This window comes from Megalobrama amblycephala, linkage group LG12 (assembly GCF_018812025.1).
Source record: "Megalobrama amblycephala isolate DHTTF-2021 linkage group LG12, ASM1881202v1, whole genome shotgun sequence".
Lineage (NCBI taxonomy): Eukaryota > Metazoa > Chordata > Actinopteri > Cypriniformes > Xenocyprididae > Megalobrama > Megalobrama amblycephala.
The window spans coordinates 16,889,348-16,911,295 of NC_063055.1; the positions used below are offsets into that span (position 1 = coordinate 16,889,348).

At 39.6% G+C, this 21,948-nt stretch overlaps 1 protein-coding gene across 2 annotated transcripts in view; it reads left to right on the forward strand.

The window, feature by feature from the left end:
• Positions 1-12,263, forward strand: part of pdlim2 (PDZ and LIM domain 2 (mystique)) — an 83,495-nt gene extending 71,232 nt beyond the window's left edge. For both annotated transcript variants that reach the window (XM_048209224.1, XM_048209225.1), the window contains exons 7-10: positions 3,993-4,111; positions 8,314-8,453; positions 9,111-9,222; positions 11,020-12,263. In XM_048209224.1, the coding sequence (XP_048065181.1) occupies positions 3,993-4,111; positions 8,314-8,453; positions 9,111-9,222; positions 11,020-11,212 (564 nt within the window). In that variant the 3' untranslated portion in view covers positions 11,213-12,263. The remainder of the gene's footprint in view (positions 1-3,992; positions 4,112-8,313; positions 8,454-9,110; positions 9,223-11,019) is intronic.
• Positions 12,264-21,948: the final 9,685 nt, after the last annotated feature.

Sequence of the window (21,948 nt, forward strand, 5' to 3'; positions counted from 1 at the left end):
CCTGTGCTCGCACCGTTATATATTGCATTTTTTTAGCATGTTGCTGTGATCTTGGTGGTTGCACTGGATGGCTTGAGTCCCAACTTCAATGAAAGTCTGTTTTATTGTCTAAAAGGTGAAGAGTGTAAGTTTGATAACTACCACAAGTGTGCTTTGTGTGATACGCATTGACTTTTGGACCAAATAAGACCTATACACACACACTGAAATTAATAGTCACTTACTTATTGTGACTAAAATATAAAAATGATTTAAAAAGAGAGAGATAGAAAACAGAGTAGAAAGCAACACAGTGTGAAAGCCATTCAAACGTACTATTCAACAATATTATATAGATGAATATGTAGATGAAATGCACTAAATAACTGCTGATTTTTAAATTGGAACTAATTCAACACTGAACTGACTCAAACTAAACAATGACACTATTTTCTTCCAGAGCTGCTGTACAGCCAAAACAAACTTTGATACATTATTTTCCTGTTATCACTGTAAAGCTGCTTTGAAACAATCTGTATTGTAAAAAGTGCTATATAAATAAATGTGACTTGACTTGACTATGGACATACGAATGCAAATACTTGTAAACTTTTCCATGAAGTTCGTTTGAATGCCTGCATGCCGTTGCTGCCATCCAGGAGAAGTTTAGACTACAGGAAACTTTTGTTTAGATCAAGGGAAAATGGGCACTTTCCTTCTTACAACTTATCCAAATAAACTGATCCATATTTTGACTCAGAGAAAAGTTGAGAGCAATGAGTTACTCAAGAAAACCATAACAATGCTTAAGGAAAAATTATTGAAGTCCAACATCGTGTCCTCCTTCAAAAGACTGATTTTTAACTTGTATATGACTCCCCCTAGTGGTCAGATACTTAATATACACCTCTCTGCCTCCCCTACTGCCTATTTTTCTTTCCTCTTTGTCAAACCATTAACACAGTGGTCTCAAACTTAATTCCTGGTGGGCCACAACCTTGCACAGTTTTGCAGGGCTGTAGCCCTTCAGGAATTGAGTTTGAGACCACTGCGTTAGGTGGGGTAAGATGTGTCAGTAGGTTTACCCCCAAAAGCTGCCTCCCAATTAATCTATCAACAAACTCATGTATAAAACTATATAAGAATCTAATGTATAAAACCTATATGGAAATAATGTGCCGCCAATAAGACTTTGGAATGGGGTTGTGCATTAGTTCATTGTTTTTCCCCCTGTATTTTTTCATTTTTATTTGAAAAGTAAATTTCCCAGTTCTCTCTGTTATTATTTGCTTAATGTGTTTTAAAGAATTTTTGAATGCAAATTTGTTCTCAGTCGAGTTTGCTTTAGTGTTTACCGCCAAAACTTTCCAACAGTGAAACTGATCGTCACAGCAGCTGATAATTGCTTCAAGTGGGCGGAAATGCTCTTGGCTGCACTTTTGTGAAACTTGATGGATGTAGCCAAAAAGCTCCAGGTGGAAGTTGTCATTTTGTAGCTGGCCTGGGAACAGACTCCTATTTAGTACAGCTGGTGTCAAAGAGCTGCCCAGGACAACATCCATCTGCATTAGGGCCAAACATCTGTTAGCATGCCTTCTCAATCACTCTCATCTCTTTCCCAACAGTTCCAGTAGAAATGCACGGCCATCAGGAACTCCCAAGGCCGGCAAGACTCTTTGCACAGCTGCTCCTCATGTAAATGTAGAGTGAATGTGAAATCAATTGTACTCAAAGTCTCTATTGCCAAGAATCCTGCTAAGATCAGTCAAAGATCAGTCAAAATCCTGCTAAGACCAGCTGAGATGTTGACAGACCTGCATACTTCCAGCTTTAGTCAGAATTAGGAATCAGTTTTTCATCTTGTATTGTCTTGATTTGTGAGGAAAGCCATGAGGTGTTGGAAGAGTGTCTCATGGTCCAAGGGGGTATTTACACGACACCATTTTCAAAAAAAAAAAAAAAACCTGAATTTAAGCATTTTGGCCGTTCATTTACATGACAACAGCATTTTGGGGGTCTGAAAACACAAAATTTAAAAAACGGGATTCAAAGTGCACGAACGATACCGTTATCATCTGTGTAAACTACAAAAATGTGAATTTGTGAAAAAAGTCATGCGCATGCGTATTGTGTGTTTTTTTTTTTTTGTTTTTTTGTTTTTTTTACAAAATGACATTGCCAACTACTGGCCTGACATGAAAAATACAGCGTTTGTACTCATTTTTGCGGATATGTGTGAACGAGAATCATTTGGACAATGTTGTCATCTGTACACAAAAAAACGCAAAGGAAAAAAATTTCTAGTTTAAGTACATTGTTGTCATGTATATGTACCCTAAGTCAAGGATGCAAAACTCAGTGCCTGGAGGGCCACAGTTCTGCAGGGTTTAGATTCAACCCTAATTAAATGCACCTGATCCAGCTAATCAAGTCCTTCAGGCATATTTGAAAACTACATATGTGATGAAGCAGGGTTAGAGGGCAGAGTTTTGCACCCCTGGTCTAAATATCGGTTTCTCCCACTTGCTCTGTTTTGATTTCTTTGTCCCCCGTTTGTGTTCTGTCTCCTCATTTATTATCCTTTTAAAAGTAAAAGAGTTTATCAAATCGTGTTCCATGAGGACACTGAGGAATTTGCATGTACAAGGTGATATAGAGTATATATGTCAGTTGCTTTGAATTGTAAATCAAAGCACATTTCAGATGATAAAAAACAGCACCATATATTCTGGAAAATATGGTCAAAATTTCGTAACTCAGTCTTTTGTTGAAACCAGACTTCTCTCTGATGACGGATGCCTGACTTCTCCAATCATTCTGTCTGTTTAATACAGTAATACAGTCCTTTTCTTACAGTGACTGCAAGGTCACATTCAGATCTGCCTCCATCCAATCAACAACCAAGTATGGGTGTCTAATTTTTTTTTTTTTTTTTTTGGATAATCTGTTTCACTCAGATGCACCTTAGAATAAGTAAGCAAATATCTTTCTCTGCTTCTGTTTCATTGTGAGTTGGAAATACATTTCTGATGTTCAAACGGTCACTTAGCTTGAATGTGATTTTCAGTGGAATATAAATCTGAGTTGATTACTGGCCACTTGAAAGAAGAGCAGTATTTCACGTTCCTGTTTTTCTTTTAAATCATTGTTTTGTTTTGTTTTAAATGATTTTAAAAAACGCTTTCTAATGCTGTTTACATTGCACTTAAATCTCTGGATTTAATCTTTGTTTACAAAAAAAAGAAAGAAAACAAAGTTGCAATATTTCTGGCCTTTGGACTGAGCTTCCACACATACACAAGGTTGCTCAACCCCAGACATCCCAAAGCAACTGCAGGTGCCTCAGCATGGGGTATGAGACAGTGGGAAGATCTTGGGATTTTTCAGACATCTGCTGAACATACACAATCACACACACACAATCTTAAGCCAGGTGCACACTGTGCGATTTATAATAGTCCTTTACAATGGTTGCTTGTCAGACTGTACGAACATGATCCTCATGTCACACTGTGGGATCTCAGCTGTCATTTATGACAAACTGTACAGCTTAAGATGCGTTAACGGATGAAAACTTTTACATGAGTTTTACATCTACCCATACACGTTCGATGACTGTGAGCTGCATTACACACAGGACTGAAATAGTGGCAAACTCTAGTGTTAATTTTGATCATGGCTTGTCTTGAAAAACGAAGACAATTTGACGTTCGTCGTAGGAGAAGTCACACTGGAGGATTGTGCGCCAAATCTTCTGACTGCCAGAATTTCGTCGGAGGTAAAATTTTGATTGCAACGGTCATTAACCGGCTGTCTGTGAACATGTCAAACTAGTGATCAAAGACTACAGATTTTAGGCTAGGATTATAGGAATCTTTTAGGATTTGCAAAATTTGTCTCAGACGACCAAATCGTGGCCAAAATTGCACCCTGTGAACCAGTCTTTAGGGATGTACAGCTATTATTGCAAAGTGCATTATTTTGACCTGTCCTATGTTCTGCATATTCTGTAGGAGATCTCTTCCATGGATTTCCGCAGTAACTCTGTGTCCAGTCGGACTCCAACTCCCCCCGGACGATACTCTCCACACAGTCCCATCGAACGAGAGCCTCCTGTTTCCCCTCGACGCAGGTACATATATGCACATTTGCCTTGCTTCTCCTCTCAGGTCACTCAGATTTTTTTTTAATCAATTAACAGTCTTAATCAATTTCAAATAAAATTAGATTTTTTTTTTTTTTTACAGATTTTTAAAAAAATTTTTATTACATATTAAAATGTAATATGGAAATAAATTGCATACAGTATTTATTTCTTTAAGAATAGCCCCAAAATGGAAATAATTTACATTAATAGACATTAGATTTTACCTTATTGTGACAGATGAGTAAATAATAGAATATATATTACAAAAAAGTGGCTTTAGTGACAGTGACATTTAGTGATATTACAAAAAGTGACAGCCATAAAAAAGTTAAGTCTGGTGACATGATGCACAGTTTTTTTTTTTTTTTTTTAATTACATTTGTTTTCATAATTTATGCATTTAAATTCCTTTCCTTTCCTTTCCTTTCCTTTCCTTTCCTTTCCTTTCCTTTCCTTTCCTTTCCTTTCCTTTCCTTTCCTTTCCTTTCCTTTCCTTTCCTTTCCTTTCCTTTCCTTTCCTTTCCTTTCCTTTCCTTTCCTTTCCTTTCCTTTCCTTTCCTTTCCTACCCTACTTTGTCTTGCTTTCTAGAAAAGGATTATATCATTTTTGCTTCTAATTGGTCCCCCACCCTTCTCCCTCTTCTACATACCAATGACCCCACCCCCTTTTTTGCTCAACCAATAAAAAAGGTGTTAAAAGCTAGTAACTACACCCCTTTTCTGCTGTCAACCAATACGAGGCAGCCCAAAGTCACACCTTTCAGACTGAAACTCTCAACTTTCTTATGTCTCGTCGAGACTCGGCAGAGAGGGGTGTGTGTGGGTGCACTGACTCCCATGTGGGTGTGTGTTTGCCTGAGCTTTAGATGCGTCTGTGTGTGTATGTGTGTGCAGTTGTCACCGTAGGCTCTGTTGTTGTTCCAGCAAGAGTTGAACTAGTTGGATAGGAATTTGTCTTTGTTTGCTTTTGAGGTAAGTCGAAACTATTCAGACATCTTCCTCAAACTTACATGGCAAATGACAGGCTAGTCTGCAGGGGAAGATGAAATATCGTAATGTGAGACTAGCGCTCCACTAGCGCTGTAATGTAATGATGCTGCGTCGACTGTTTTCGCTTTTTCAGCCTGTTTAGCAAGATTGTAATCATAGCTCAGCTGTGGGGGGTTGCAGATGGATGGAATGTTCTTTCTATGCATGTTTTACTGATTCTTTTCTTAACTTCATTAAATGGTGCCGTTTAAATATTTGGAATGAGAAACATGCATCCCCACTGCAGCACTTGTATATGTCAGGGGATTGTGCAGGCAACAGGAGGGGGACAATCGGTTCCTTTGACCCATAATGATCCCCTTATGCTATAAAATACTCTTTGGTCCCAGTTGAGGTGGCGCACCCATAAAAATGTTGTCCTGTGTCCTGTGAATTTGGGCGTTGACCCTATGGGGAACTGAGAGGTGCTGGGAGAGGTTTCAGCAGAAATTCAAACACACTGTCTGGTTTCAGTTTGAAGCATGTCTCATTGAACAGCCTGCATGAAGATAGTGAACATGCCATTTATTTGGAGATTTATAGAGTTTTCAAATGCTTTTCTCCCCAGTAATGACTATTCCAAATGCTTCTTTCTTTAAATTTTTGGTCCTATCTTGGACATGCAACAGAAATGCGCTTTTTGTCCAGTATTGAATGGTAGCGCACATTCCAACACGCAAAAGTCATGTCAGCTATTAGATCCTTGCTGTCATTCAGGTTTCTTGTGACAACCGCACCCAGAAACTCAATAAAACACTCATGGCAGACACTTTAAATCTCATTTGACTAATTTTACACCTCTGTTTGACGTTACAGTAATAAGCAATCACTTCTTGTCAGGTCAAGGGTTCAGTTGGGTTGCTTTGGCTATTGGTTAATCATTTCTCACTCCATGTCACGACCTTTGTACAAAACAGAAATCCTGATAACGTTTGTTTTGACAACAAACTTACTAGCAAAGTATCACAAGGCCACTGTGGTAAGATAATCTGTTAAGCTGATTTGGTGCTCAAGAAAAAATTCTTACCGTTGTTGAACTGCTTTTGCTGATTAACCAATATTATATAGACTTTTTGAGGAATAGAATGTTAAAAAAAGTTCACTTTTGAACTATTTAACGCTTCCTTGCTGAATAATAAAGTCAAATCTTGCTGACCCCACACTTTTGAACAGTAGTGTATGTGTTTTATGCTGTTTAGAAAATTACCTTTCATGCATTGTGTAATCTAGCTATAGCAAACTATCACTGTGGTTGTCACAAGTGAGTGAATGTAAACAATCTGCAAAGTTGTGAAGCCAAAAGTGCAAGATAATGTTATTGAACAGCCTAAACGAGTCATCAGTAATTCGAATCCCACTTCTATGATGGAAACATGTCACTAAGTAACACATTTGCCTAATGCCGCCTATATGTTCTATGTTGTCCGTCCGTGAACAACTTGATCCGCCCTCAAACACTGAAGCTTTTTCATGTGGTTAACATCATGTCGAGAACACGCAGTGTCCTACACTGTGAAAATACATTTAAATGATCAGGCTGCAAAAAAAAAAAATATTTTTTTTAATGATACCACAGCAGTACAATCCCAATCTTTTGTTCTCTTACCCTCATTTTACTGACGACTGCTTTTCAAATCTCAGGGAGTTCAATGTGGGATTTGCACAATGTTTGCTCTTAAAAGATGGGTCAGTATACCTAGTTTATTTGGACCAGCTTGCTCCTCTGAATCACACCCTTATAACAGTGACACTGCTATCACATCTTATAACATACCACAAACTAAGTTGACTTTTACCACTGAGAAACGTCCTGCTCCAGTCGTGCTTGCGATTTGAGTTTCTGGTTGATTGACTCGGGGTCGAATTGATAAGGTAAAATCGATGCCATCTTTTCTATCCATACATTGTATACAGTATTTTGAGAATTGATAATCCTCCGGAGCTATAATTCAGTTATGATAATGGGTGTTTTGTTTTCTACGCGGTAGACCAATCACAACAGATTAGGCCATCTGTCCAATCAGAACTGAGTTCTCGTGGAAAGAAGGGGTTTAGAGAGACTGATTCTTAAAACTGCTTCGAACGAATCATTAAGAAACTTTGAGAAATTGAGAGAATCTTTGAAGGTGTTTTTGATCTTGCATGCATGTAAACCTGTTGTATGAGACTCCCAAAGCAATATTAGAAATCTTAAAAACGGCATAATAGGGGCGCTTTAATTATTCTCAGTTGTGTGTGTGTTTTCCTCTAGGCTGCATAGTTTGTCTGTATGGCAATGGTCCAATATGTGTAAAGCAGTAATAGGATGCCCATGTGTGAGAAAGCTCTGTGTTTATGACTGTGCATAAAAATGCAGCCATAAACCTCCCGCTGGACGGCTACTGTAACTGCACTCTAATCAGCCCAATAACCCTGCCATTATAAAACACACACCTCTTTTATTCTACCCCAATTCTTTTACTCCCCATACAAGTACAGTCTGATAATTGTTGCATTCGGAGAGAGGATCGACCACATGAGTGAGGGAAGAACAAAGGAGAGAAAAAAAAAAAGAGGGAAAAAAAGTCATACTTTATGATGGAATCATCATATGCTGAGATTTACCAGGCAGGAATGACTCAAATCCACATAATGGGTTAGTCAGTTTATTTGAGACAGAGATCTCTGCTACCAAGTAATGTGGAAAGGCTTAGTCTACAGCTAATTTAATTTTTTTTCCCCAAAAATCAGTGGAGATTTTAAATTTTTCACAAATTGTAGGTTAAAGTAACACACCATGGCTTTTTAGCATGAAGTCTATCATAAAGGATATTGATTGTGTAGTCTGGTTGGTTTCTTGTCAGGAGAAAAGACTGAGTTATAATATGCTCTAAATAGCATAGCAGACATTATACACTATCCATAGACTTTTGCCTTAAAGGCATCTGTAATCATATCTCTCCTATTGTAGAACAAAACCAGAACTGATCCCTAAATAACGTTACATTTTCTACATAATCCAGAGATGGAAGTTTAATAACTGAGGCCCTTCATTTTTTTTTTTTTTTTACTACAGAGATACACATCACTGTTGTATTGTGTCTTCCTCCATGAGTGTTGTGTTTTTAAGGTGGTTTCAAGTTTAATTTGTAGATGAATGAACTCTTTCTCTCTTTCAGCTCAGACTTTGCCATGCAGAGGTTTGACAGAGACTCAGAGGTGTACAAGATGATTCAGGAGAACAAAGAATCACGTGCGGCTCCTCGCCAATCCAACACCTTCAAGATGCTGCAGGAGGTGCTGGAGGCTGATGAGAAAGGTGAGACATGCACACTTAAGTTTGTCTAAAAAGATTAGTAAGACAGCATTAAAAACTGCTTTGGGAAATTGTCACAGGCTTAGACATTCTGTGAGCTTTTAAGTCTGCAAGTCTAATTCACATTTTGCAGCTTATTCTGGCCACAAAGCACTCATTTAAAAAACAAACAAACTAAAATCAGAAATTATTGATACAATAATAAAATACCAATTATTAAAAACAAATGGTCAAGAACAACACATCAGAAAGTGTGATGTTTGATTTCGGTTGTCAGAAGACGGGACGCCATGGCGCTAAAGTTTTTAGCACACACATGCTTAAAGGGATAGTTCACCCAAAAATGAAAATGTGATGTTTATCTACTTACCCCCAGCGCATCCAAGATGTAGGTGTCTTTGTTTCTTCAGTAGAACACAAATGATGATGTTTAACTGCATCTTGGATGCTCTGGGGGTAAGCAGATAAACATCACATTTTCATTTTTGGGTGAACTATCCCTTTAATGTGTTAAAGGACATTAAGCATAAATTGAAAACTGCTACTGGTGAAGGTGAGCTGTGGACAAAGACAATGAGGGTGGGGTAGAAGGGAAATGTTTATCCAGGCGCTCAATGTTTTATCTATTGGTTTATAATTTCTTTTGTTTTGTATTCACAGAAGCCGCCATCCGGTTTCCAAGCAAGTTGTCGCCAAGCCCTTCCAAGACCACGTCCTCGGTTGCTGGAGTGCAGAAATACCACACCTGTGAAAAATGTGGCACCAGCATTGTGTAAGATAAAACAAACAAACACCTGAATCCCTCATCTTCTGCACACACTCCATAGTACTGTATGCCCTCTGCACAGGCATGCTTGGATTGCACAATAGGTTAATGAGCCGGTAACTCATGAAAGTGTTGTGTGATGTTTAGCCTTTAGGTGAGAATTGTTCTTATCATCTTTTTACATTCATTAAAGTTGATGATTGAGTACGACTGAGACAAAATCATCTCAGGGGTTATGAATTTGTATTATATTACCATGTGAGAATTACACTTGGCCACCTTAGATGTGTCCCCAACAAGAACATTGTTCCAAAAGGTACCAACTTTTAACTAGGGCTGGGCGATATATCGCATGCGATTGTCACGCGCATTTCGTCAGTAAATCCGGTTCCCTGATTACCGTGAAATTGCCATCACCTGCTTTCAAATGGAGCGGCATTTAATAGACAGAGCCGTAGATCACTGACAAGCTACGCAATATCGCGTTCATTATCGCAGATTAATCGCCTTCGATAATGAACGCGATATTGCGTAGCTTGTCAGTGAACTACGGCTCTGTCTATTAAATGCCGCTCCATTTGAAAGCAGGTGATGACGATTTAGCGGTAATCAGGGAACCGGCTTTACTGACGAAATGCGCGTGACAATCGCATGCGATATATCGCCCAGCCCTACTTTTAACCACTATCTAATTTACTTCAGTACTGTACCAGTACTGTTAAAGTGTGTTTACAATTGGCAGGTTTGGTTAGATTAAAACGAACTGGAGCAATCGCTCCAGATTGATCTGTTAGTGCGGTTCATTAAGTGTGAACTCTACCATCCAAACCCTGGTGCACACCAAACAAGTGGACCGAGACCCCTGAAAAGGTGAGTCTCAGTCCACTTCCAAACAAACTCTGATGCACCTCATCAGAAATGTGAACGCAACACAGACCAAAGATACCTAAAAGAACAAAAAACAGGACGTGATGTCACCAGATGCGACCCTGGAAAGGACAGAATGCTGAAGCATACCTGCTTTTTCTCATCATTAGGAGCTACGTTGTCCATTACAGTTCAGTACAGGTGTCAGAATCGCCATCTCCTTGCAGCAGATCTTCGTTTGTGTGCACCGGAGGAATTCCTGCTGCTGTTTTGATTCACATTTTATAAACCCTTCTCGAGTTCTCAGCTAGTCAAAATGCCATTATATGTACAGACATATAACGAGTGCATTTAGCCCAGAGCACAGCATTGTTTTGGAAGTTTGGTCTGTCTCAAAATACATTGTTTTTTTTTTTTTTTGTATCTTTAGGTTCAGTCTTAAAAATGACAGTGTGAACGCTAAGCAAACCAGGACTAAATGTATTTTTTATTTTATGGTTTGGTCCAAAAGAACCAAACTACAAGTGGGAACATGCCCTAAAAAGCATCCCACAAAGCACCTCATGAACTTGGTTCACACACTACCAGACTTTTGTGTGTGAAACAATGTGTTCTAAAATCGACTTAAAATATCAATCATGTTTGATATCATCCAAATGGATGGAATTAGAGTCTGAAGCTAAAGAAAATCTGATTCTGTGCCCATCATACACTAAACCTGCCAACTCTCACTGCTCAAAATCTGCAGACCGGCTCTAATTTTCAGCAACTAGCGTCAACTAATTCGGCAAAAATCTAGGCAAAAGTCGTAACGTATTCCAGCCTTAAGAAGATAGCTGCCTACTTGGTAGTCAGCAAAGAGCTCACTAAGTTATAGAACAGACCTACTATTATGTTCAGTGACTTTAAAAGTTCTATTTCTCCTTCCCCTTTCAGCACTCAGGCTGTGAGGATCACAGACGATCACTTCCGTCATCCAGAGTGCTACACCTGTACAGAATGTGGGCTCAACCTAAAGATGCGTGGTCACTTTTGGGTGGAGGACAAAATGTTCTGCGAGAAACACGCCAGGGAAAGATACCTGGCTCCCGGCAGTAGCCCTCGCTCTGTTGTGTCCCCACACCACTGAGACGCCCAATCAGCCGCCCTCCTGACACCACCTCCAACTCCTCTAGATGGCTAGGAGCATAGGGAGGAGAAGACGGTGATGTCATTGTTACGTTGTCCAATGGGAGCCAAATAGAACATTTGGCATAATGTCACTTGAAGCTTTGGGACCTGGCGGAGTTGAGTCCTCTCCTCCAGTTATTGTTACACCCCACAACTAGAGACTAAGCTTTGATCTATTGGATTTGGAAGGGGGGTGTCTGCATTAGAGTGTGTGCTATTTCTATAACAGTCAGCATATTACAGTTGAATTTCTACATTGCCTGCCACTTCCACATGTTGTATTATGCTTTGAGAACAGCTTGTGTTTCAACAGACATTTAACTTGGGTTTATCTTAAATAGTTTGCATTTTTTTGGCTGAAATTTGTAGAGCTTTTCCATGTACCATGACTCAAATGGTCAGATGCAACGAGTGGGCATCAGCAGTGCTAATAATGCACAAGGACTGGTTTCCTTAGTGTGTTTTTGTGTGTGAATAGTTGCAAACGGTTTCATTCATTTCAGTTTGCACTTGTTTGAAGGGTTTGATGATTACTTGGAAGTGATTCTTAGTTTGATGTATATTTCTCCCTTCATAAAAAGAAACTATTATCCACAACAAATCCTCCATCCACATGCATTTAGATCTCCGCATAGTTTATTTGCCATTTGCTTTGTATTAAATAAGGGAAATCTAAGAAATGATGACATTTGTATGTAAATATGTTTATTTTTCACTTTAAACTGTACGTGACTGAGCTGAGTGTTTGCACGCACTTGTTTGTGTTCAGGGTTGCATGTTTCACTTTGACTGTATTGTGTATTTTTGGGTGAGAGAGGTTTGACCATGCTCAGATACACAGTTGTGTCCTTTGAATGCAGGAGAGAAGAGTATCAGGGTAAAAACTTCAAGACACGGTTTAGAGAAACATTTGTGGATCAGATGAATCATGAAACAATCTTCACAATGTGTTTGTAGGGTTTCCTCTCTTTACCTTTCCGTTTCAAATAAAAACTTTGATTATCAGCGGATGAATTGTGTTTTGTCTGTTTTGCTATATTAGGGTATTTTGGTTAGAATTCCATATTAATTTGCCCATTTTGTTCATTTTTTACAGAAGCAGCTTATGAACTCAGATATGTGTCCCTCATTAAAAAGATTGACACAGAAGTAATAATGTAGTAAGAATAAAAAGTATTTAAAGAACTAAAAAGAGCTTAATCCTTAATCCTTTTTTTCCTCACTGGAGGGAGCTGAAAGCGCTTAAAAACAGATGCTGAGCTTGCTTTGCTTGACAATTAAATGTATTCCATGGTTACACCAAGGTCGTGGGTTGTCACAAAGATGTCAAATTCAGTGTCTAAATCAGGCAAAAGTTCTAAAACGGCGCTTACCTTTGCCTGTGAATTCTCACTGGCCACATGCACACTGCAGTTAAAGGGATAGTTCACCTTAAATTCACCATAATTTATTCACCCTGGTTGTGTTTTAATGCTGTATGAGCTTCTTTTTACGAGACCACACAAAAGTGCGTAGCGTAGCCTAACTTGCCGCTGCACAGATATCCTGAACAGAAACTCCTCCAAGTAGGACCCATGATTTTTTTACTTGAAGCAAATGTTGTTTTTTCCATTTATTTTGTTGTCAGAGTGCACCAGCTTCATTTACGTGTTTAAAAACAATTTAGTTTGTCAACAAATTCAATCTCTGATCCTCCGGAGAAAAGAACGGAGGAGGGTGGATAGCTGTAAGTTCTGTAGTTGGACATTTGTAAGCCGAGTCCACCACTTTAGATACAAAAGCAGGGTTGGGGCAAAAAGAAACCTTTGTGAGCCCTGGAGCAAACTGCAAACAAGACGGTTGAAAGACAGAGAGAAACTTCAACCCTATAACATCCAACTTCTCAAAAGGGTGTTGAGAAAGGGCCTCTAGACAAATCCCACAAAGGGGCCATCTGTCTGGACACCGTTCTCTTAAGGCGTGCCACGTTCATAAAACGACATATTAAAGGGTGCCGTCTTTTCACCAAAATCAACATGACAGGTGTAAATAGCTGCTCAAAAACACACCTTCAAAGTAGAAATAGACCTTCCCTTTAACCAGCAGATCCTGGAGAAAGCACATGTCCCTCCCTGAGCACTGGAAAATGACAATATGACTTTGCCCAAACTATTCTTCAAAGACTCGACTTTTACAAACCCGATTCCAAAAAAGTTGGGACACTATACAAATTGTGAATAAAAACAGAATGCAATGATGTGGAAGTTTCAAATTTCAATATTTTATTCAGAATACAACATAGATGACATATCAAATGTTTAAACTGTGAAAATGTATCATTTTAAGGGAAAAATAAGTTGATTTTAAATTTCATGGCATCAACACATCTCAAAAAAGTTGGGATAAGGCCATGTTTACCACTGTGTGGCATCCCCTCTTCTTTTTATAACAGTCTGCAAATGTCTGGGGACTGAGGAGACAAGTTGCTCAAGTTTAGGAATAGGAATGTTGTCCCATTCTTGTCTAATACAGGCTTCTAGTTGTTCAACTGTCTTAGGTCTTCTTTGTCGCATCTTCCTCTTTATGATGCGCCAAATGTTTTCTATGGGTGAAAGATCTGGACTGCAGGCTGGCCATTTCAGTACCCGGATCCTTCTTCTACGCAGCCATGATGTTGTAATTGATGCAGTATGTGGTCTGGTATTGTCATGTTGGAAAATGCAAGGTCTCCCTGAAAGAGACTACGTCTGGATGGGAGCATATGTTGTTCTAGAATTTGGATATACCTTTCAGCATTAATGGTGCCTTTCCAGATGTGTAAGCTGCCCATGCCACATGCACTCATGCAACCCCGTACCATCAGAGATGCAGGCTTCTGAACTGAGCGCTAATAACAACTTGGGTTGTCCTTGTCCTCTTTAGTCCGGATGACATGGCATCCCAGTTTTCCAAAAATAACTTCAAATTTTGATTCGTCTGACCACAGAACTGTTTTCCACTTTGCCACAGTCCATTTTAAATGAGCCTTGGCCCAGAGAAAAGAGCCTTGGCTTCTTTTTTGACCTATAGAGTTTTAGCCGGCAACGGCGAATGGCACGGTGGATTGTGTTCACCGACAATGTTTTCTGGAAGTATTCCTGAGCCCATGTTGTGATTTCCATTACAGTAGCATTCCTGTATGTGATGCAGTGCCGTCTAAGGGCCCGAAGATCATGGGCATCCAGTATGGTTTTCCTGCCTTGACCCTTACGCACAGATATTGTTCCAGATTCTCTGAATCTTTGGATGATATTATGCACTGTAGATGATGATGATAACTTCAAACTCTTTGCAATTTTTCTCTGAGAAACTCCTTTCTGATATTGCTCCACTATTTTTCACCGCAGCATTGGGGGAATTGGTGATCCTCTGCCCATCTTGACTTCTGAGAGACACTGCCACTCTGAGAGGCTTTTTTTATTCCCAATCATGTTGCCAATTGACCTAATAAGTTGCAAATTGGTCCTCCAGCTGTTCCTTATATGTACATTTAACTTTTCCGGCCTGTTATTGCTACCTGTCCCAACTTTTTTGGAATGTGTAGCTCTCATGAAATCCAAAATGAGCCAATGTTTGGCATGACATTTCAAAATGTCTCACTTTCAACATTTGATATGTTATCTATATTCTATTGTGAATAAAATATAAGTTTATGAGATTTGTAAATTATTGCATTCCTTTTTTATTCACAATTTGTACAGTGTCCCAACTTTTTTGGAATCGGGTTTGTATTACTATTAATATAAAGTAAGCAAGTGGAGGAGGCTCTGGCACTCTGTATAGTGTATATGACGGTTGGGGACAGACCTGCTGAACTCAAATTCCATTTCTCACGGGCCAAGCCCAAAGAGCTATCCAGTCTGGGTGAGGATGGTAAATCCCCATCCCCATCCTGAGACGGGAGGTCCCTCTGGGGAAGGAGAGGCCATGGCTGACCCGACAGCAGTTGAACCATCTCAGCCACCCAATATCTGGATGTTTAATGTGGACAAGCCCACTCAGGCTAGACATGGGTGGGCTATAGCATCCACACCCAATGGTGCAAGAAATACAGAGGACACTGAGTGCTTTCCTGCGAGGCAAAGAGATCTATGGTAGCCTGACTGTACCTTTCCAATATCTGCTTCACCACCTGGGGATGAAGCTTCCAGTCCCTGTGCAGAGGGTTTCCCCTGGACAATAAATCTGCTCCCCTATTCATTATCACCAGAACATGAGTTGCCCTGATGGATGAAAGCCTTGTCACACCACATGATCAGCTTTTTTGTTTACTGATGCAATTGAAGGAAGCATGTGCCTCCCAGCCAGATACAAGCAACCACTTCCAATTGTCTGTTTTTTCACTAAACCATGCTGTCAACAACATTTTGCTGCAGCATTTTAAATGGGATTGCAATGACATTTCAGAGCTTCAGTCTATGGAAAAGGTAACAATGAATAAAAACATGCGTTTCTCATTATAAAGCTACTTTAGGGACTTCATTTATAAAATTTAGCATAAATCGTGCTACATTTGATCTTATGACAATTTCTCAAATGTGCATACGTGTGATTCAGAAAATGAACATACACACAAAAAACATGCTTGCGCCTCTCTTCCAGAAGTGAAAATTATAATTCACAAATGATCATGAAATTTTGCGCAGCTGAAAGGTTTCAGAGCTCCACCCTTATAAGAGGCCCCAGAGTCTTGGATTATACTGCACATTTGGCCATATGGACTGCTTATGTTACTGTTAAGCCTTTTTTGGAGCTTACAGACATACAAAAAGTCATTGGAGTGGGCTTATGGGCTGGAGCAGACTCTGGAGCGGGCTCATGGGGTGGAGCGGGCTCAGGTGCTGGAGCTGACAGGTGAATGATGAAACCGATGATTCTGGAAGAGAACATCTGTGTTGGGAGCAGGAAGGATGTGGAATGGGTGTACAGGGAATCCTCAATCTCACTGACTGTATAGGGGGAGCCAAGCAATCTAAATAACTTCCGAGGTTGTAGTAAGAGTCACCTACTGATATCCAAGGGGCTATGTGTGGGTCCAGGCCACACCAAAACGGTTCCATCAACTGTTGATCCTTCCAGGTGGCTATATTGCAGGAGTTCCTCCACATAGAATTCAATAGCCCGGCCATTCTGAACGATGGAACAGAATATCTCCCAGTCCAGTTTGGTTTGGTCTGGTCTTCTGTCAGGGTCAGAAGAGGAGTAGGCAGATTCACAGATACAGGTTCTTTGAAACGTGTAAACACAAGGAATGAATCAGGTAAGCCAGCTGTATTTAAAAAAGTCACTGAGGCACCACTTAGCTGGGAGTCTCTGTCATTTGCAGCAATAGAGGATTGAAGATAGATAGAACCAGGAGGAATGCTGGGAAATGGAGTTCAGAGTGTGCATGAGGGAAAGAAGGACAGGTGCAGTGGGGGTGTCATGCACCAAATTTATTTTTGTTATTATTATTATTATTATTATTGTCCACAGGCCCATTTATTGTAGGGATATGTTTTAGACAGGCTCTACAATGCACGGAAGTTTGCAACCATGTAGATAGGGATTTTAAAGAGTTTTATTTTGGGAAGAACAAAAATAGGCCTTTATAGAAAGTGGCAAATAGGAGGTGGTTCTAGTAGCGATGGTGTGTAAACAGTGCTTGTACACCTGAAATCCCGTCGCTTGTGCGTGCACAGCTCTTCGTAGCGGTTATAAATATTAATATATGGTATATACCTGTATAAAATAAATATTAAGCATGTAATATGACTTCTATAGTCTTATTTCTTTTGATTATATTTTTTGATGTAGGCTGCAGAGGGTTTGGCAAGTACAAGTACACTAATTGATGCCACTCTAATGCTGCCTTCCAGACAGACAGATCGGAATTTGGATTTTTCCCACCTCCTTCTAGAAAATAACATCTGGAGCGCCACTCAAAGTTGGACATTCAACCCCAAGTTTTTATTGGATAAAGTTTTTACAAGAATAAAGTTCAGCATAAGCCTAATTTATTTACATACCAATGAAGTAGGCTCTACGTTTTTTATTAGTTTTACAAACCCGATTCCAAAAAAGTTGGGACACTGCACAAATTGTGAATAAAAACAGAATGCAATGATGTGGAAGTTTCAAATTTCAATATTTTATTCAGAATACAACATAGATGACATATCAAATGTTTAAACTGAGAAAATGTATCATTTTAAGGGAAAAATAAGTTGATTTTAAATTGCATGGCGTCAACACATCTCAAAAAAGTTGGGACAAGGCCATGTTTACCACTGTGTGGCATCCCCTCTTCTTTTTATAACAGTCTGCAAATGTCTGGGGACTGAGGAGACAAGTTGCTCAAGTTTAGGAATAGGAATGTTGTCCCATTCTTGTCTAATACAGGCTTCTAGTTGCTCAACTGTCTTAGGTCTTCTTTGTCGCATCTTCCTCTTTATGATGCGCCAAATGTTTTCTATGAGTGAAAGATCTGGACTGCAGGCTGGTCATTTCAGTACCCGGATCCTCCTCCTACGCAGCCATGATGTTGTAATTGATGCAGTATGTGGTCTGGTATTGTCATGTTGGAAAATGCAAGGTCTTCCCTGAAAGAGATGACGTCTGAATGGGAGCATATGTTGTTCTAGAACTTGGATATACCTTTCAGCATTGATGGTGCCTTTCCAGATGTGTAAGCTGCCCATGCCACACGCACTCATGCAACCCCATACCATCAGAGATGCAGGCTTCTGAACTGAGCGCTGATAACAACTTGGGTTGTCCTTGTCCTCTTTAGTCCGGATGACATGGCGTCCCAGTTTTCCAAAAAGAACTTCACATTTTGATTCATCTGACCACAGAACAGTTTTCCACTTTGACACAGTCTATTTTAAATGAGCCTTGGCCCAGAGAAAATGCCTGCGCTTCTGGATCATGTTTAGATATGGCTTCTTTTTTGACCTATAGAGTTTTAGCCGGCAACAGCGAATGGCACGGTGGATTGTGTCCAACCCCAATGTTTTCTGGAAGTATTCCTGAGCCCATGTTGTGATTTCCATTACAGTAGCATTCCTGTATGTGATGCAGTGCCGTCTAAGGTCCCGAAGATCACGGGCATCCAGTATGGTTTTCTGGCCTTGACCCTTACGCACAGAGATTGTTCCAGATTCTCTGAATCTTTGGATGATATTATGCACCGTAGATGATGATAACTTCAAACTCTTTGCAATTTTTCTCTGAGAAACTCCTTTCTGATATTCTGATTTGATACGTCAAACTAAGATTACTGTAGAGACAGAAAGTAAGACTGTTAAGTTAGCACTTTTAAACATCCGCTCACTTAAAAACAAATCACTTCTAGTCAATGACTTAATAACCACAAACAACCTAGATTTTATGCTTCTAAATGAAACATGGCTTGAAGACCTTGCAGTTCAACAATCCTGAATGAAACAGCCCCTCCTGACTTTACTTTTATGAGTGTCTGCAGAGCTGTTAGGAGAGGTGGAGGTGTAGCTGCTCTATTTAAAGATGTCTATCAATGCAAGCAAGTGTCATTTGGTGATTACTTGTCTTTCGAATACTTGGGTATTGTGTTAAAAGGTGCTCCTCGCATTCTACTTATAGTTATTTACAGGCCTCCAAAATACTCTCCAGCCTTTGTGGAGGATTTTACAGAACTGTTATCAGCAATTTCCTCTGAGTTTGACTGTTTTGCTATTACTGGGGACTTTAACATCCACATAGAAAATGCAGAATCCAATATGGCAAAAGAAATCATAACTGTTTTGAATACTTTTGATCTGACTCAGCATGTACATGGACCCACACACAATCGTGGACACACTCTAGATTTAATTATTAGTAAGGGTCTAAACATTTCATCCATTGTCATTAAGGATGTAGTGCTATCTGATAATTTCTGTATTTTCTTTGATATATTGATCTCTCCAACTGTTGAAGCTAGATCTGTCTCAGTCAAAAAGCGATGCTTAAATGAGAATACTAGTGCACTGTTTATGAAGGCTATATCTTTAACACCAAGCATATCTGCAGACTCTGTTTATTTTCTCCTTGATTCTTTTAACTCAAAAGTACAGAATGTTGTTGATAACATTGCTCCTGTGAAAGTCAGGAAGAAAAGTGGCAGACAAAAAGCACCATGGAGAAACTCAACAGCAGTGCAAAATATGAAAAGACAATGCAGAAAAGCTGAGCGCATGTGGCGAAAGACAAAACTCGAAATCCATTATAACATCTATAAAGATATTCTTCATGCTTTCAATGTGGAACTAGGCAAAGCTAGACAGACCTTCTTCTCAAATATTATAAACAGAAACTTAAACAACACACGCACTCTTTTTGCTACTGTAGAGAGACTAACAAACCCCCAAGTCAGATTCCCAGTGAAATGCTCTCAGACAGCAAATGCTGTGAGTTTGCTTCCTTCTTCTCTGAGAAAATTAATAATATCAGAAAGGCGATCAGCACATCCTTGAGCTGCACTGGGGTAAAACAGATCATATTACAACCTCAGAAAGTAGCTATTATGTCTGTTTTCGAAGCAATTGATGGTAAAATTTTGGAAGAAACAGTACAGCACCTTAAAACATCAACCTGCGCCCTTGACACACTTCCCACATCTTTTTTAAAAAGCGTGTTTAACTGTTTAGAAGCAGATCTCCTAGAAGTGGTAAATGCCTCACTTCTCTCTGGGACTTTTCCAAAATCCCTGAAAACTGCAGTTGTTAAGCCCCTCCTGAAAAAGAGCAATCTGGATAACACCATATTGAGCAACTACAGACCAATCTCAAATCTTCCTTTCATAGGCAAGATCATTGAAAAAGTTGTTTTCAATCAGCTGAACAAGTTCTTAAGCTTGAATGGATATTTTGACAACTTTCAATCTGGTTTCCGACCGCATCACAGCACAGAGACAGCGCTCATAAAGATAATAAATGATATTCGCCTAAACACAGATTCAGGTAAATTATCAGTGCTGGTTCTTCTCGACCTCAGTGCTGCATTTGACACTGTCGATCACAACATACTTCTTGACAGGCTGGAAAACTGGGTTGGGCTTTCTGGGATGGTCCTTAAATGGTTCAGGTCATACTTAGAAGGGAGAGGTTATTATGTGAGTATCGGTGACCATAAGTCTGAGTGGACATCCATGACATGCTGAGTCCCTCAAGGTTCAATACTCGCACCCCTCCTGTTCAACCTATATATGCTGCCCCTGAGCCAAAAAATGAGAAAGAACCAAATTGCATATCACAGCTATGCAGATGACACCCAGATTTACCTAGCCCTATCACCTAACGACTACAGCCCCATTGACTCCCTGTGCCAATGCATTGATGAAATTAAAAATTGGATGTGCCTAAACTTCCTTCAGTTAAACAAAGACAAAACTGAAATCATTGCGTTTGGAAACAAAGATGAAGTTCTCAAAGTGAACACGTACCTTCACTCTAGGGGTCAAACAATTAAAAATCAAGTCAGGAATCTTGGTGTGATTTTGGAGTCAGACCTGAGTTTCAGTAGCCATGTAAAGACAGTAGACTAAATCAGCATATTATCATCTAAAAAATATTGCAAGAATTAGATGCTTTGTCTCCAGCCAAGACTTAGAGAAACTTGTTCATGCTTTCATCACCAGCAGGGTGGATTATTGTAATGGGCTCCTCACTGGCCTTCCCAAAAAGACCATAAGACAGCTGCAGCTCGTACAGAATGCTGCTGCCAGGATTCTGAGCAGAACCAGAAAACATGAACACATCACACCAGTCCTCAGGTCCTTGCACTGGCTTCCAGTTGCATTTAGAATTGATTTTAAAGTACTGTTACTTGTTTATAAATCACTCAATGGCCTAGGACCTCAATACATTGCAGATATGCTCATAGAATATAAACCTAACAGATCACTCAGATCATCAGGATCAAGTCACTTAGAAATACCAAGGGTTCACTCAAAGCAAGGAGAGTCTGCTTTTAGCTGTTACGCCAGCCGCAGCTGGAACCAGCTTCCAGAAGAGATCAGGTGTGCTCCAACAGTAGCCACATTCAAATCCAGACTCAAAACACATCTTTTTACCCATGCATTTGCTGATTGAGCACTGTGCTATGTCCGAACTGTTTGCATTTTATTTTATACGTATTATCTTTTTATTCTTTTTATTCCTTTTCCTGTTTTTATTTCATTTTTAATGTATTTTATATCTTTTATGTATCATCTTGCTATTCTGACTTCTAATGCATTTTAAATATTGCTGTCTGGTTGAGAGAGCTGGGAGAATTAGGAAGAAAGCATTGGTGATTAGGTTAAAATTTGGTAAATTTGGATAAAGGGACAAACCATGGGGAAATTTGAGCTGAAGTGCATGGTTAAGATATCTCTGGATTACAGTCAGGATACTTTCCAAAGGGGAAATTTCCAAAGGGGAAATTTGAACTGCGTTGCATAGATAAGATATCTCCGGAAGGGGGATTAGGGCTGTGTGGTGCAGTTTGAGGTGTCTTGGCAAAAGGGGAGATTGAAACTTTGTTTATCAGTTTGAAGTGCCTTAACAGGTAGCAGTCCTGTCGTGTGAGGAAGATCCATTCAGATCTGCTCTGATGGATAGATCCGTTTAGATCCACTCTGACGGATGACGACAACAACAACAACAACAACAACAACAAAAAATCTCCCTAAGACTT